The 17,730-nt window shown below is 53.2% G+C and overlaps 1 protein-coding gene across 1 annotated transcript; it reads left to right on the forward strand.

The window, feature by feature from the left end:
- Positions 1–342: 342 nt before the first annotated feature.
- AHDC1 (AT hook, DNA binding motif, containing 1) lies at positions 343–16,172 on the forward strand. Its single transcript, XM_006862234.1, has 2 exons — positions 343–5,170; positions 15,938–16,172. The coding sequence occupies exon 1, from the start codon at positions 343–345 to the stop codon at positions 5,125–5,127; it is 4,785 nt and encodes a 1,594-aa protein (XP_006862296.1). The 3' UTR covers positions 5,128–5,170; positions 15,938–16,172.
- Positions 16,173–17,730: the final 1,558 nt, after the last annotated feature.

A 17,730-nucleotide genomic window follows, 5' to 3' on the forward strand; every position in this document is an offset into this window, starting at 1 on the left:
AAGTTTGATCTGGAATGGTCACCCAGATCTAAGCCCTACTTAGAGGCTGGCTCAGAGCTCGATGTCTAGAAGGGGGTGAAACTGGGACTTCTGAGAAGGGGCTTACTGAGCTGATGGTGGTTTGGAAAAAGCAAAGGATCAACAAGAGGGTTGAGCTTGAGGAGGTGACTGGAGTATGTTAAGGGGGTGAAACGGGCTCGTTGAGGACTCGGGAAGCTCATGAACTTGGGTGTTGAGTGAGGGACCTCCTGCTCATCCTTCCCAGCAGGTCCTGGTCCCGGCTTCTCGCACCCTCATGTCAGCCCCGGCCCCGCCTGGCGGCCCGCGGAGGACAAGGTCAGGATGCGTGTGAAGCCCCAGGGCCTGGTGGTTACTTCCAGTGCCGTGTGCAGCTCTCCTGACTACCTCCGGGAGCCCAAGTACTACCCCAGCGGCCCTCCCACCCCCCGGCCCTTGCTTCCCACCCGGCCCCCTGCCAGCCCACCTGACAAGGCCTTCGCCCATACCTTCTCCGAGAACCCACGCCCACCCCCGCGCCGGGACCCCAGCACCCGGCGCCCACCAGTCCTTCCCAAAGGGGACGACCCGCTGCCCCCGCGTGCGGCCCGTCCTGTCTCACAGGCCCGCTGCCCCCCACCCACCGGAGACAGCAGCAGTTCCCGCTCCCGACGCCGTTGGGACAACGGGCGGGTGAACCTTCGTCCAGTGGTCCAGCTGATTGACATCATGAAGGACCTGACCCGGCTCTCCCAGGACCTGCAGCACAGCGGTGTGCACCTGGACTGTGGTGGTCTCCGGCTCAGCCGCCCACCTGCCCCGCCACCTGGCGACTTACAGTATAGCTTCTTCTCCTCACCCAGTCTGGCTAACAGCATCCGTAGCCCTGAGGAACGGGCCACTCCCCACCCCAAGTCTGAACGGCCCAGCCACCCCCTCTATGAGCCTGAGCCTGAGCCTAGGGACAGTCCCCAGCCTGGTCAAGGCCATAGCCCTGGAGCCACAGCTGTGGCCACCGGTCTGCCCCCAGAGCCTGAACCAGATGGCCCGGATTACTCGGAACTGGCTGATGCGGACATTCTTAACGAGCTGGCCTCCCTTACTTGCCCCGAGGCCCAGCTTCTAGAGGCCCAGGCTCTTGAGCCACCATCGCCTGAGCCAGAGCCTCAGCTCTTGGACCCCCAGCCCCGCTTCCTGGACCCACAGGCTCTAGAGCCGCTTGGGGAAGCTTTGGAGCTTCCACCCCTGCAACCTCTTGCTGATCCTCTGGGGCTGCCGGGCCTGGGTCTGCAGGCTCTGGATAGCCTGCCTGACTCCCTGGAGTCACAGCTGCTTGACCCCCAGGCACTTGACTCCTTACCCAAGTTACTTGATGTCCCCAGCTGCCGTCTGGACCCTCAGCAGCCCTTGGGACCCTGCCCACTGGCCGAACCCTTGCACCTGGACTTGTGTTCACCCCATGGCCCCCCTGGACCTGAGGGTCATCCCAAGTACGCCTTGCGGCGCACTGATAGGCCAAAGATCCTATGTCGCCGGCGGAAGGCCGGAAGGGGCCGCAAGGCAGACGCTGGACCTGAGGGCCGCCTGCTGCCCCTGCCTATGCCCACAGGGCTGGTGGCCACCCTGGCTGAGCCACCACCCCCTCCACCACCTCCTACCCTGCCAGGCCCAGGCCCCATCCCAGAGCTGGCGCTGGAATCTTCCCAGCCCCCAGTAGTCACTCCCCGAAAAAACAAGTGCCGGGGCGTACGTCGAATGGTGGTGAAGATGGCTAAGATCCCCGTATCACTGGGCCGGCGGAACAAGACCACATACAAAGTGTCCTCCTTAAGCAGCAGCCTGAGTGTGGAGGGCAAGGAGTTGGGCCTGCGCGTGTCCGCAGAGCCCACCCCACTGCTGAAGATGAAGAACAACGGGCGGAATGTGGTGGTGGTCTTCCCACCTGGCGAGATGCCCATTATCCTGAAGCGGAAGCGTGGCCGCCCTCCCAAGAACCTGCTGCTGGGTCCCAGCAAACCCAAGGAGCCAGCAGTGGTGACAGCCGAGGCAGCCACTGTGACAACGGCCACCATGGCCATGCCAGAGGTGAAGAAACGGCGACGGCGGAAGCAGAAACTAGCTTCTCCTCAGCCATCCTACGCAGCTGACGCCAACGACAGTAAGGCTGAGTACTCCGATGTCCTGGCCAAGCTGGCCTTCCTGAATCGCCAGAGCCAGTGCGCTGGTCGCTGCTCACCGCCCCGCTGTTGGACACCCAGTGAGCCTGAGTCAGTGCACCAGGCACCAGACACCCAGAGCATCTCCCACTTCCTGCATCGTGTGCAAGGCTTCCGGCGGCGGGGTGGAAAGGCAGGTGGTTTTGGCGGCCGGGGTGGGGGCCATGCAGCCAAGGGAGCCCGATGCTCCTTCAGCGACTTCTTTGAGGGCATCGGCAAGAAAAAGAAGGTGGTGGCAGTGGCTCCTGCCGGGGTTGGGGGCCCTGGCCTCACTGAGTTGGGACATCCCCGAAAACGGGGCCGGGGGGAGGTGGATGCCACTACTGGAAAGCCCAAGCGCAAGAGGCGGTCCCGAAAGAATGGGACTCTGTTCCCAGAACAGGTGCCCAGTGGCCCTGGCTTTGGGGAGGTGGGCGCTGAGTGGGCTGGGGACAAGGGTGGTGGCTGGGCCCCTCACCATGGGCACCCAGGCGGACAGGCTGGCCGAAACTGTGGATTCCAAGGGACTGAGACCCGGGCCTTTGCCTCTGCTGGGTTGGAGAGCGGGGTATCAGGCCGGGGGAGCTACTACAGCACAGGTGCACCCTCCGGCCAGACAGAACTCAGCCAGGAGCGCCAAAACCTCTTCACCGGCTACTTCCGCTCGCTGCTTGATTCGGATGACTCTTCTGACCTCTTGGACTTTGCCCTCTCAGCATCACGTCCCGAGTCCAGAAAGTCATCGGGCACCTATGCAGGGCCCCCCACCAGTACCCTGCCTGCCCAGCGTGGCCTGGCCACCTTCCCCAGTCGGGGAGCCAAGGCCAGCCCAGTGGCAGTGGGTAGCAGTGGGGCTGGGGCCGATCCCTCCTTTCAGCCGGTCCTGCCCACTCGCCAGACCTTCCCACCAGGACGGGCAGCAAGCTATGGGATAACCCCAACTGCTTCAGACTGCCGGGCAGCCGAGACCTTCCCAAAGCTAGTTCCCCCACCATCAGCTGTGGCCCGTTCACCTACTACCCACCCGCCCACCAACACCTATCCCCCCCAGTATGGTGGCTATGGGGCTGGTCAGAGTGTGTTTGCCTCAGCTAAGCCCTTTACAGGCCAGGACTGTGCTAATAGCAAGGACTGCAGCTTTGCCTATGGCAGTGGCAACAGCCTTCCTGCCTCCCCCAGCAGCGCCCACAGCGCCAGCTATGCCCCACCACCCACTGGTGGCCCCTGTCTGCCACCCAGCAAAGCCTCCTTCTTTAACAGCTCTGAGGGGGCCCCCTTCTCTGGTTCTGCCCCCACTCCTCTGCGCTGTGACAGCCGGGCCAGCACCGTCTCGCCTGGTGGCTACATGGTGCCTAAGGGCACCACAGCCTCTGCCGCCTCCTCTTCCTCTTCCTCCTTCCAGCCCTCGCCTGAGAACTGTCGTCAGTTTTCGGGGGCTTCTCAGTGGCCTTTCCGGCAGGGCTATGGAGGCCTGGACTGGGCCTCAGAGGCCTTCAGTCAACTCTACAATCCCGGTTTCGACTGCCATGTCAGTGAGCCCAACGTGATCCTGGACATCTCCAACTATACACCGCAGAAGGTGAAGCAGCAGACCACTGTATCAGAGACCTTCTCGGAGTCGTCCTCTGACAGCACCCAGTTCAATCAACCAGTCGGCAGCGGTGGCTTCCGGCGTGCCAACAGTGAGGCCTCGAGCAGTGAGGGCCAGTCGAGCCTGTCCAGCCTGGAGAAACTGATGATGGACTGGAACGAGGCATCATCTGCCCCCGGCTACAACTGGAACCAGAGTGTCCTCTTCCAGAGCAGCTCCAAACCAGGCCGAGGACGGCGGAAGAAAGTAGACCTGTTTGAGGCCTCACACCTGGGCTTCCCATCATCCGCCTCAGCCGCTGCCTCAGGCTACCCGTCCAAACGGAGCACTGGACCCCGGCAGCCAAGGGGTGGGCGAGGTGGTGGGGCCTGCTCAGCCAAGAAGGAGCGGGGTGGGGCGGCTGCCAAAGCCAAGTTCATCCCCAAGCCACAGCCTGTCAACCCACTGTTCCAGGACAGCCCAGATCTCGGCCTGGACTACTACAGTGGGGACAGTAGCATGTCACCATTGCCCTCACAGTCAAGGGCCTTCAGTGTGGGTGAACGAGACCCCTGTGACTTCATGGGACCTTATTCCATGAACCCATCCACACCTTCTGACGGCACCTTTGGCCAAGGCTTCCACTGCGACTCACCCAGCCTTGGTGCCCCAGAGCTGGATGGCAAACACTTCCCACCACTGGCCCACCCGCCCACGGTGTTTGATGCTGGCCTGCAGAAGGCATACTCACCCACCTGCTCCCCTACACTAGGCTTCAAGGAGGAGCTGCGGCCGCCCCCCACGAAGCTGGCTGCCTGTGAGCCCCTCAAGCATGGGCTCCAAGGGGCCAGTCTGGGCCATGCAACTGCAGCCCAGGCCCACCTGAGCTGCCGGGACCTACCACTGGGCCAGCCCCACTACGACTCCCCCAGCTGCAAGGGCACAGCCTACTGGTACCCGCCGGGCTCGGCTGCCCGCAGCCCACCCTATGAGGGCAAGGCGGGCACAGGGCTGCTGGCTGACTTCCTGGGCAGGACGGAGGCTGCGTGCCTCAGCGCCCCACACCTGGCCAGCCCACCGGCCACGCCCAAGGCCGACAAGGAGCCACTGGAGATGGTCCGACCACCTGGCCCACACCGTGGCCCCGCTGCAGCCGCTGCTGGCTATGGCTGCCCACTCCTTAGTGACTTGACCCTGTCCCCTGTGCCAAGGGACTCGCTGCTGCCCCTGCAGGACACTGCCTACAGGTATCCAGGCTTTATGCCCCAGGCACATCCCGGCCTGGGCGGGGGCCCCAAGAGCAGCTTCCTGGGGCCTATGGCGGAACCTCACCCCGAGGACACATTCACCGTCACTTCCCTGTAGTGCCAACTGAAGTGCCCACTGGACCATGAGGTTTTGTTCCTGGGTGAGTCTGGGGATGTAGGTGCAGTGGCTTGGGAGGTGGCACTGAGGGCTGAGGGCATTAGAGCTTGGGTGAAGGGAAGAGGTCGAAATGCGGAATTGCAGGATTTAAAGGTAAGATGGGGGTGGGGGAGATAAGATTGGGACCCAACAACAATGCAGTAGGAGTCTGGAACAGTCTAAGGAAACAGATGGGGTACCTGGATAGAAAACCCCACAGGGGTTTGGCTGTGTCAAATGATCATGTTATTGAAATGGCCAGAGGACTGCAGACTGGATGGGGTCACCTAGTTTGGTTCACAAACATTTAGTTCCCTTGTCCATGCTGGGAAGGAAGGGACCACCTGAGCCCCAGGAAAACAATCACTCACCACTGAACTCTTACAAGGGAGGACATTTGCACCCCCCTGTGTGAGACCAGAGAAGGAAGGAGCAAGTAGAACTAGGTGATCACCCACCTAGGGCCTAGGTGGTGGCCCTCTCAGAGTTTGGTCTAGTGGTGTACTGACCCTGCAGGGTCATTTCCCCAAGAGCTTCTAAGACACATTCTTGAATGTGGTGAGTACCAGGCTGAAGGTCTGGCCAATTTGGTTTGGTCACATCTTCAAGGGTTTTTACAAAAGGGTTCAAAGGACCCTTTTATGGTCTTCCAGGATATTCAACATCTTTGGCCAGAGGTGGGCTCAAGGTAGTCAGGGGCCTGAAATGGAGAAGGGGTCCTAAGATCTTGTAGTCCCTAGCCAACTGTAGCCAGAGGTTCTCTCCCCAGGTGCAGGATGTTTCAACCCTACAAAAATCCAGTCACTCCCAAAGCCCAGTGTCCAGTTTTAGATACTGTTTTCATTAGGAACTGTGACCTTACATTACTTGAGGTCACAGTCCTAATATCATCAAGCTCTGGTGTCTACCGAAAGTAAAATAAGACAGGGGAAATGCCCCCAAGATGGTAAAAGAGGGACAGAATGTTGAGAAATCGTTTTCCTGGAAGAACAACAGCCACAACGGCCCCTTTGGATCCCACTTTTAGATGGCAGATTTGTCACAAAATTGGCCCCTCACCTTCTACCTCTGATGCCACCGAAGCCTCTGAAAGTCTTTCTGAAGAAGCCCAAGGCAGTCACTGTTGAAAAGCCTCATCTCTGCTCTGGGGAGGCTATTGGATGCCAGGGTGGCTCAGGGTCCTGGAGTCATCAGTAGTGGGAATTTGTTATCCCCTGTCTGCCAAGCTCCAGTTCCCCTGGTGCTTGAAAGAGGTAAGGGGCTGTACATGAGAGTCAGGAGGCCTGGGAGACCATTTCCCAATTGGCCACCAACATGCTACATGCCCTTAACCAAGCCTTTGCCCCTCCAGGACCTCAGTTTCCTCATCTGTTCAAGGATATTTACTTAGTTCATCTCTCAGGTCCTTGCAGCTCTGCATGGCACAGACAATGGATCAAACTTTTTTTTTTTTTTTTTTTTTGGCAGCATATTTTTCCTCCTAATGAAGCTAGGCCAGGATTAAAATGGCCTTCCATTCCCCGTGTGCCTCATTGTAAGCCGCACAGCCACAGATCTGAAGCAGGCCAGGGAGAAGCTGCTTAGGGTTTAAATGTCAAACTCTTGATCCTTCTCACTGGAGGGGAGATGTCTCATGGATAATCCAGAAATGTGAAGCTATCTAAAAACTGTTTTCTCCCAGACTCTGGATGGGAAAATGGATGGGGATGGGGGCTGGGTATTGCGGCAGGTCACAGCTCAGTGAAATACTTAATGGAACCACCCAGCTAGGCCTGAATGCAGGAGGAATTGGGAAGCTGTCCAGCCCCATATTCTGGCTCTGCTCCCCTCTCAGGCTGTGAGTTGACAGTACTATCCTCAAACCAATGCATTTGGTTGCTCCAAAGACATCTGTCCAGCAGTTACTACATACCAGGCATCGGGGACACTGCAGTGAGCACCGCAGAAAAGGTCTTAACCCTCAGGGAGCTTCTAGTCAAGAGAGAGAGACGGTAGTCTGACTGACACAAAGCATTGTTGTTAAGTACCGTCGAGTCGGTTCCAACCCATAGTGACCCTATAGAGGGTTTCCAAGGAGCAACTGGTGAGCTTGAACCACGAACCTTGCAGTTCAAACCGACTTTGCAGTCTAGCGCATTAACCCACAGCGCCACACAAAGCATTAGGTGATAACAATGATGGGAAGAACTGTGCAAGAAAGAAAAAGACAGGAGGCCATCAGAGCCTACAACAGGCTGACCAGACCTTGAAGCACAGACCAGAAGGAGTCAGCTCAACAGGGAATGGGATGAGCATTGTCCGCAGAAGGAATAGCAGAGTCTCTAAAGCCCTGAGGCAGGAAAGTAAACTTTAAGGAACTGATGGGAAGTCAGTAAATGCTGAGTGGTGAGGCGAAATAGGCAGGGCCAGATCATGCAGGGCATTGGAAGGAGCTTTAGATTTTATTACAAGACCAGTGGGGAGCCATTGAAGAATTTTCCCTTGGAATGCTATAGGTCACCTTGGAGCAGAGCAAGCATTGAAGTAAGGAGACCTTACTGAAGGGCCAGGCAAGCAATGATGGTGGCTCAGACCAAACTGGTGGTATAAGTGCCCCCCTTCTTTTTCTAATATGGCATTCAAGCTGGGGTTGTGCCAAGAACTGACTAAAATCATGTAGGAGTGAGAAAGAATTGGGGATACAGAGAAGGAGAATGGCAAAGAGGAAGGCGTTAATTTAGGGCATCACACTGTCAGGGCTTAAGCAGAGTGCAATGATGTGAGCACTTTGGATGCTTGGCACTGGATAAGCAGTAATTCAGTTCGATCTCACCTCATGAGCCCCTCCATGCCCCTCCTAATATCGTACCCTAGAGTAACAAAGCAGACATAGCCCCTGAACTCAGGATGTTCAGTGTCCACGCTAAGAAGCTAGGAACTTGAAAATACCCAGTGGAAAGTGGTAGGTGCCCAGAAGCAGGAAGAAACAAAGACTGTGCCCAGGAAGGTGACTGTTGACTCAGAAGTCTTGTCTCTGCCACGTTGGTGAGAAAGGAACACACACTTGTTATGGGGCCTCACCCAGCCTAGGGAGTGATAGAGTTGAGGAAGCTGGTTGTCTCTGCAGAGCTGGCCCATAGTGAGCCAAGATTGGAACCCAGTACTGTTCCCCGAAGAAGCCAGGTGTGCTCTCATACTGCTGCCTTTCTCTGCCACAAAGCCACTGACTCCTTATCTGCAAAGGGAGGGGTTGGACTGAATGATCCTTAAATTCTTTCTGGGTCTGGTATTTTAAATGGATTTTGAAATTGTGGAAGAAGCTGCATTTGAGCTCAACCTTATAGAATAGGCAAATCTTGGACACACAGACACTCATTGGGGAGAGTATTTCAGGCAGAGGGAACTGTGGGCAAAGGCAGGTTACATTCCAGTGTGAATTAGAAGGTGAAAACTCAGAAGGGCAAGAATAGGGAATTGGGACCCAACTGGTCCTGAGAGGCTGATGGCACAGTAGGAGAGGGGGGATGAGAAGGAGGGCAACCTTGGGCTGCTACAAGCATCCTCTCCAGCTCCCTGGATGGAAAACAGAGCCAGACAGACTGGCTCCGCATTGGGCTGCCCATGGGCTGACCAGACCCTGGGGTCAGTGGTGAAAGGGTGGGAAGGGTCCACCAAGGTGTTCAGGAATCTTAAGGGGCCCTCCCCTTCTCACTCAGTCTCTGGCCTGAACCTGAGGCCAGGAGAAATGTCACAGGTCCTCCAAGGTTATGCCAGCTGGGACCTGAATGGGACAAGAAACAGTTTCCAAGGCCACCATCCAGCCAGGGTCAGTGGGCATGCCCGGATCTGGGCCAGGCCCCAGCTGCTCTGGGCTTTGTCTCTGTGTCTTGAAACCTCAAGAAGTCACTTGATCTTGCCTCTGGCTCTAAGCAGGCAAGGGGTCAGCCATTCCTGCCCTGCCTCTTCCAAGATCTCTGCGAGGTCATTCTCCCTCAGATCCTATCTCTTGCCTCTCCCTCAGCCATTTTCAGGCCAGGCCTTCTTGTGCTGAGCCCTCATTTCCTGGAAGTGTAATCTCTTATGAACATGCCCTCTCCGATTCCTCCTCTCCCATCTCCCCACATCTCTGTGGATTCAGAAGAACTGAAGGGAGCAGGCCTGAAATAGTTGGCTATTTCACCCAGACAGGTCTTTGTGCATAGCTAGTTCCATCTGGTAAGTCATTTCTTCTCTCCAAATCTCTTGCGAGAATTAAATGAGATTATACATGAAGCACTTAGCCTAGTTCTTAAAATATACCAACCAGTTGCCATTGAATCGATTCCGACTCATGATGTATGTCAGAGTTGAACTGTGCTCCAAAGGGTTTTGATGATTTTTCAGAAGCACCAGAACTTTTTTCTGAGGTGCTTCTGATTAGACTTGAACCTCCAACTTTTGGTTAGCAGTTAACCATCTGCACTATCAGGAACTTCCCCTGGCACATTGTAAGCACTTAATGATTGATAACTGGGTAGATAGGTGGATAAAGACCTCCCCACAGATTGAATTGTGGGGCCTGAGCCACACACCTTTCTCCTAGATTAGAATCTTGGAGTTGGGCCTTCTTCACATGCCCTCCCTGCTCCTTGCCCTGGAATGATCTTGTAGTGTGGGGTTGGGGCCTTTGGAGGGCAGCTTTCAAATACCACTTAGTCCTTAGCCTTAGCAACTAGGCTGAGTCCTCCCTGGGGGACCCAGGGACAAAGTGAATTATAGGCCCCACCTAATGGACAATAGCACCCAAACTTATATGTCTTAGGTCAGCTAGAAATCCCTTCCACATAGTCAGCCACACCAATCCTCTCTCTTGGTGCACAGCATCTGAAAAACATCTACTTTGTAACACATTACGATTTTTCCCAGCAGATTTACCATCTTTGTCATAACCTTTGTTCTCATAGTGCCCTCTGTGGTAGCAGACAAGAAAGCAGGTTAATTTCATGTTCAGTGTTGATGAACCAGCCAACTGGTTGACCAAGTATTAGATCCAGTGCTGGAGATACCGCTGAACAACACAGGTAGTACTCTGCTCTCATGGAGCTTGTTCATTAAAAACCTTGCTGTGGGTATCACTCCAGGTGGAAGGCTGAAATACTCCCACGAGAATATCAGAGAACATCCCCTTGAACCATGTGAGCAAAGCAGGTACCAAGAGCTTCACAGGGCAGTAACTGGACAAATAAGAAGATTCAGGGGCTCTAACCCTGGTTTCTAGGAGCTCTGGTAGCGTCGTGATTACAAGTCTGGCTGCTAACCCCAAGGTCAGCAGTCTGTGGGAGAAAGATGAGGCTTTCTGCTCGCGTAAAGATTTACAGCCTCAGAAACCCTATATACTAAGTTGCTATGAGTCAGAGCTGACGCTAGGGCACATAACCACCACCACTGCCAACTCTAGTTCAGCCCCGTGGGTCAGTGTGGCACCTGCTCCCTTGCGTTCATTTTCTCCAATGTGACCACCAAAATGTTTTTCCTTAAGTGGCCTTGGGTACACAGTGTTTGGAACCTCCAAAATATTTGTTGAGTGAATTGATGGAAATACATCTCATCCTGTGGCTCAATTGTTTTATACCTTTCAGTGGCCTGCTTCTTTGCATGGCATTCAAGATAGTCAAGACTGCCATCATGGCACCCAGCCTCTTTCCACCCTGACCTTCACACACACACACTCCTCACACCTTCCCCTATTAGCCACAGAGATGGTTGAATTAGGAGGAAGCTTTCTGGGGGACTCTTTGCTGAATGTGCACTGTGCCTCAGCTCTAGTTCTTTCCTGGCCTAGGTTGTTGTCCTTTCCTACCCTCCATCCATCTCCCACCTGTCAGTCCTTATCTTTCACTGAAACACCACCTCCTCCAAGAAGCATTCCAGGAACCTTCCCTGGTCAAATCAATCTCCTGCCGATGACGGCCTTTCCCAGGAATGTCCTCACCGCGCCATCAACTCATTTAGACTGTTTCCTTGTCTGTACACACTCTCACAGTTCCCCCTTTCCCACCACTGGAATCTCACCATGCCATCCCTTGTACATTTTAGGACTCAAGATGTTCTGGTTTTGTTTTTGTTTGTTGCTTTAACTTGAAGAGTGTAGACTAAGGAGAATTCTGGCAGAAAACGTAGAGCACTGGTGAGTGACAGAGGGATCGATTCTCTCAGCCCACTATTAACAGGATAAACCAAAGCTAAACCAAGCCCATTGCCACTGAGTTGGTTCCAACTCATGGCGACACCATGTATTTCAGAGTAGAACTGCACTCCAGAGGGTCCTCAATGTCTTGAATCTTACAGTAAGAACTCTAGGTCTTCTGTGGGGCTGCTCGGTGGATTCAAACCACCAACCTTTTGGTTAGTTGTTAAGTGCCATCAAATCAGTCTGACTCGTAGAAACCCGTATAGGGTTTCTAAGACTTTAAATCTTGGTGGCAGCAGAAAGCCTCCTCTTTTTCCCACAGAGCAACTGGTGCTTATCCTATAGAGCCACTGTGCACTGTGGTGGTGGTGGTGGTGGTGGCGGTGGTGTGTGCCATGGAGTCAGTTCCAACTTAGCGCCCCTGCATTGGGTTTCTGAGGCTATAAATCTTTACAGGAGCAGAAGCCTCATCTTTCTCCCATGTAGTTTCAAACTGCTGACCTTGGGGTTAGCAGCCAGACTTGTAACCATTATACTACCAGAGCGCCTTGAGCACCATAGTAGTCAACTGCAAACTATCATCATGGTTCACTCTAAAAATTGGTATAGGGAAGCAGTGTGTAAGTAAAAAAAAAAAAAAGAATCTCATCTCATTCTCTGAGCTAATGAAGCTTTTGGAGTTCTCCAAGTACAACCCTTCCCAATTTACAGAGAGAGAAGGGGACTCAGCCAAAGACACATGACCACCCACTCAGTAAATCACAGAATGTAAGATCCGGGAAGGGTCCTTGGGGATCTCTCAATTCCATCATTTTTGCCTTGATCCCAGCCTCCACTTGTATGTCCAATACACCCATCAGCAATGCCTGTCTTTACACAGCATCTCCCAGCTGGGGGAAGATGGGATGTGTAGCCTCCTCTCAGGACAGAAAGAGATGTGTGGTAGGTAACAAAGGTTAGTGAGTGACTATGGCTGTGATCCCCACTTGGTCCCACTACCAAGTATTTTAGGGCATCTCTGCCCATCAGCATGGCAGGAGGGACGGACTGACCAGGCCAGCGTTTAAGGTGTGCCTCTGGTTCCTGGTAGGCACAGATTTTGAAAAATTCCCAGGAGTAGAGGGAAAGCCCTACACCCCACCCCCAGCTGGAAACTTATCCCTTAGTGAATCCGATCCATCCTGCATGGGAGTCTCTCCACAGTCAGGTGTACTGAGCCCCAGGAAGGCACTTTCTTCTCCACATTTAAGGGACCCACAAGTCTGGCTTTGCCTGAAAGTGATGGAGGGCTGGGTCAGCTGTGATTTGCCTCTAGCCCCTTGTCTTTGGGGTACTATCTCAGGGCCTGAAGGTCTTTCCTATCACTTGTTCAGCCCCTTTATTTTACACACATAGAAACAAACCCAGAGAGGGAAGAGAATTGCCCTAAGTCAAACAGCTTATCAGTTCTCTTAAATTCTAGTGCATTCTCCTCTTCTGCTCCACTGCTTTGTTTGAAGTTGAGATTTCTCCTTCTAGAGGACAGAGACTGTCCATTTCAATGCATATCCTAGACCTTAGTTCATGGCCTGGCTGTTAGTTAGTGTGAATATTTGTGTGCCAGTTGCTTAAATGAATGCATGGAGCATGTTTCTTTTTTAATCCCAGCTCAGCTATCCCTCTGTGCCCCTGGTGCCAGCCTCCACTGACAGTCAGAGACTTTTTAATACCCTGACATCTTCAGATGCTAAAGCTGCTGGGGTAGGAGGACTCAGAGACATGTGGCCCTGGCAGTGTCATCATGGAGACTCTAAAAGGTTACATCTTACAAACAGTGACTGGTGTCCTGTGGTGGGGGGGAGATGGGCAGGCTCATGCTGGTGTTTGAGGTGCCACACACAAATCTCTCCCCTAGAGGAGCAGGGTGGTAGGGAATGACAAGTACACCGGTAGCTATGGCAACAGGGTGGTCTAAAGAGACATCCTGGAGGTGTGCAAGACCTGAGCTGGACCATGACACTCTGATCAGACTTGGGTCATTCTTCACTCTGTCATTAGATCAGCACACACTCTTGATCCCTACATGTGTGTGCTGAGCACTGTGTTCAACAGTGAGTTCCTACCAGGGCCGAGTCAGGAGCCTCCTCTGTGTTCCCTATACCCCTAGGATTTCCCTTGGCCCAGCCCCCATCTGTATCGTGCATGATTGCTTGGTTTAGGGGATCTGCCTCCCCCTCTGCTCTGTGAACCCCCCTAAGAGTGAACACCAGGTCTGTTTTGTTCTCCTCTTGTCCCTAGTGCCCAGCACTGGGCCCCTTGGCACAGGCTCGTTGCTTCTGTTTTGTAGAGTTGAAACTAGTGAGGTCAAGATTCCACAAAGCTGCAGCATTCCCCCTCTGGCTCCCAAAGAGCCCTGGGTTTTGATCCCCTTCTCGTTTTCCCATCCCCCAGATTTTGCCCCAAGTCTGAGGAAGCTGAGAGAGTGGTGGGAGGAGGAAGGTAAGACCATGAGGGGGCTGCTTAGCAGAGGGTGAGAAAGCCTCCCTGCCTCCTGGCCACCAGGACACCAGGCACCGCAGGAACAGTTCTGGCTGGAGCCGCTTGCTGGGCTGAGATCACCATGGAGACCTGGCTTGGAGAGGGTCACTGGCAGTGGCTAAGGGTTGGAGGGGGCGGTGGTGGCAGGGATTTGTGCAGAGGCCCTTGAGAAAGCATGGGGCTGAGGTTTGGCATAATCGGCTTGCCCAGTGATTTGGAGAAACCCTTCCTAAATCTCCCCATCACTTGTCACTCCAGTGCATTATACCTGTCACCCAACAGAGCTCTCTCCTTAGCTTGGCAGCTGTTCTTCAACAACAGATGAATGTCCCCTACCCCTCCAGGAGAACTTGTCACCCCAGAGATGACAGACCTGCCCCCTAATGTATACCCTTCTTATCTCTGCAGCTGTTTCATATGTTACCCTAATGTGGGGGAACTGACATCCATCCCAACAGAGTACCCCCTGCCCCAACAGCTGCTTTTCTACCATCACCCAGCTTGTAATACATCTGTCCCCTAACAGGCCCACCTCTTACCCTGCAGTGATACTCCAACTTCTCCTCACCTGCAGGACACCTGACAACTTAACAGAGATGTGGCTCTTATCCACCCTCTCATGCCTCCAGTGTACCCCCCAGTGCACCAGGACTGGGGCTGCCCCTGCCGCCATAGGACCCCACCTGGTTGCCCTAGACTGGGAAAGTCCTGGAAACTCCAGCCTCAGAATGAAAGTCCCCAAGACTGATTGCTCAGCAGACAGCAGCCAAGGCTGAGTGGAATTTCAATGTGGCTCTAGTGGGAAGGGAAGCCAAGAAAAGGGGACGGGGGAGAAGAGGCTTTCTGTTGCTGCCTGGAGTCTACAGGTGTGGGGAGGCCAGGTGGGCCTGCCGAGGATGCTTGGAAGGCAGTTTTAGGGTTTAGCAGCCCCACCCACCATGCCCCTTAATTCTGGTGGAGTGGCCACACTATGAGTGTGGGAGACCTGAATCTTGGGGCTCTGAGAGGAGGACAAAACTCCAAAAAGTCCAGGGTAATCGTGTCTTGGGAATAATCAAACCCAGCCCTGCCCCTCTCTGGGCACCTTCTTGCTCACCTCAGTGAAGCTGTGAATCTTGAGGGTCTAGCCAAGCTCAGGGGTCTGGACAGGGAGGTCAGATTCCCAGGACCCCACAAACATAATTACTTGGGAAAGGAGTATGTCAGACCTCAAGTGTCTGCTAAGTGTAGGAACTGGGGAGTTTCTGAGTTCAGGAAGGCGAGATTCAGCCAAACACAGATGGCATTGTGTTGGGCAATTTCTGTATTCCTTCATTCAGACAGACTTCCTCATCTGCTCACCTCTCTGAGGAACTGAATGGCACTGGTGGGGGCTGGGAAGAAGGTTGGATTTAGAAGAAATTAAAGCAGCAGCTCACACCTGTGCTGTTCTGCGCTGTCACACTGCCTTCCTCCTTATGTCATTCCTTAGAGCAGGCTAGCTTGAAGGAGTCACTAAGCTCTTTATTATATGAGGAAACTGAGGCTTGGAGAGCCCAATGACTGGCCCAGGCTCCAGGACAATAGTGATAAATGGTAATTAGTCTCATTTATTATGTGCCAGTCTTTCTCTCCCTTAACCCACTGAGTCCTCTCAGTAAACCTATGGGGGTAGTTCTGTAACCTCATTTTATAGTTAAGTGGGCTGAGGCTCACAAAGATCCAATCACTTACCCAAGGACATAGCCCGAGTAGGAGGAGGCTTCAAAAAGTTTGTGGGACAATGCCATTATCTTTTCATTCCATTTTTCCATGGACTTTTTGAAGCTTTCTCATAAATTGGTGGTGCTGGCATTTTAACTCAACTGTGTCTTAATCCAGAGTCTAAGTTCTTACCAAATTCCATTGCCTAGAACCCAGACTTTGGGGCTCAGACATGCCCCTATTTTGCAGATGGGGAAACTGAGCTCAGCGAGGGCCAGAAGCAGCCCCAAAGTCACATTGTGGCCAGTTTGGAGTTTTCTGAGAGAGAACATGAGGCCAGCTTCTCACAGAATTCTCCCTTTTCTCAGAACTCAGGGTCTTCGTACAGCTAATCTCTGCCTTTTCTCTTGTGCTTCTTTGCAGCTTTCAGAAAACCAACACCAAGACCCCATCCAGTGTCCACATTGTCCTCTGGCAGGAGCGCCTGCCCCTCTGTCTCCCGCCCTGTCCCACCTACAGCCCAATCTTCCCCCACCCCTGTCCCTCCCTGCCCATCTCCACGCAGAAGCCCAAGGTGAGCCCTTTCTGCACAAAACCAGCAATTGTAAATACTTTTTAAAAATGTAAAAAACTTAAAAACAAAACAATTTTAGAAAAAGACAAAAAAAAAAAAAAGAGAGCGAGAGAGCGAGCGTGTGCAAGAGGTTGCGAGCGGGGCCCCGAGGTGTCCAGAGCCCCTGCAAGTATGCACTGAGAAATTTATCTACAGGTCATTTGACAAAAATGAACAATATCCTATTTATTGTATATACTGTTTTATTATAAATCGTGGATTGTATATTGCATTCTGTAAACCTGCTGTGGTCCCGTGGTGTGCAAATTCGCATGGTGGGGGGGTGGGAGAAGAACCTCTTGCGGGAGCTTTTTTTTTCTTTCTTTCTTTCTTATTTTTCACTCTTTTGGGTTTTCTCTTCTGTTGTTGTTGTTGTTTTCTGTTGGCAGGACACACCCAAAGATCCAAGTTTGTATTAAAAAGAAATGAAAAAAAGCAAAAAAAAAAAACAAAAAAACCTCGTGTCTTGTAAAAGGGGACAAGTGAGGGTGGGTGAAATGGAAGGGAGATGACTGGAGTTTGTCACCCTCTGCCTGAGATTTGGGCCACCTTTCCCTCTGGGAACTTGACCACCGCCCCATTCCACCCATGATCCTGGGCCTCCCTTGCCCCTGAGACCCCCATTCTATACCAAATCCCAGGTCTCCTTTTCTACGGGTCCTGTATCCTCTGGTCTCTCCTTCCCCTGGACCACACGTTCTTTCCAAAGTGCAGGGATGCCTGCTAGGACATCTATTCTGCCCCAAGTCCTGGGTATCTTCTTTCTGAGGAGCCACCATTAGAGGCCAGGTCTTGGGTTTCCCCTACTTCTAGATTCCCTTTGCATCCCAGGTCTAAGTCTCTGCCTCTAATACTGTCATTTGTCCCTGGTTCCCCTGGCCTGTAGGCCCCATAGCTCTACCCTGATTCAGGGACACCTGACTCTGGGACACATATTTAATCCTAAATCCAAGGACCTCCTCCTTTCCCATAAGGACTGGAATATCTCCTATTTGTGTGTCTCCCATTCTGCCCAAGGTCCTGGGTCTCCTTTGCCTTCAGGTCCCCCAGTCTACCCTAACACCCACATCTGCTAATACAGAACCCAGGGTATAACCCATACTGTCACCCCAACTTTTCATTCCCTGCCTTCCCCTTTCTACACTGAAAACCAAATGCTGGGTCTGTGTTTCCTCACAGCTTCAGTGAACTTTGAAAAAACAGAAAATTCCTAATCCTGTGGCTATCTCTGGCAGGCCTGGAAGGCTGAGCTGTTTTCCACTCCCTTACTTTGGTGAGCTCCTAGCTGCCCTTGACCCACAAGTTCCACCTCAGGCTTTCTGGTCTTGAGAAAGCCATTTTTTCCATAGACCCATTTTTTAAAAGCTCTGCTGAAAATGGCTATTCTCTGTACCTCCTTGCTGAAGCTTAGGGGGACCTCACAGGGTACCTCCATCCAGCTCCCTCATTGACTGAATCCAATAGAGCCCAGACATTGATTGCCTCAGAAGAACCTTTGGTCTGAAGGCAACACTATCTGAGAGAAGAAGTGGGATGACTCAGACAGGGGCACATAGCAGTCCCCTCAAACTACCACCTCTATGGTAGAGGTAAAGATTCACTC

This window comes from Chrysochloris asiatica, unplaced genomic scaffold (assembly GCF_000296735.1).
Source record: "Chrysochloris asiatica unplaced genomic scaffold, ChrAsi1.0 scaffold00047, whole genome shotgun sequence".
Taxonomy (NCBI): Eukaryota; Metazoa; Chordata; class Mammalia; order Afrosoricida; family Chrysochloridae; genus Chrysochloris; species Chrysochloris asiatica.

What these genes read in the sequence shown, in the direction of transcription:
- AHDC1 (XM_006862234.1), top strand. Translation starts at nt 343, where the DNA reads ATGCGTGTGAAGCCCCAGGGCCTGGTGGTTACTTCCAGTGCCGTGTGC.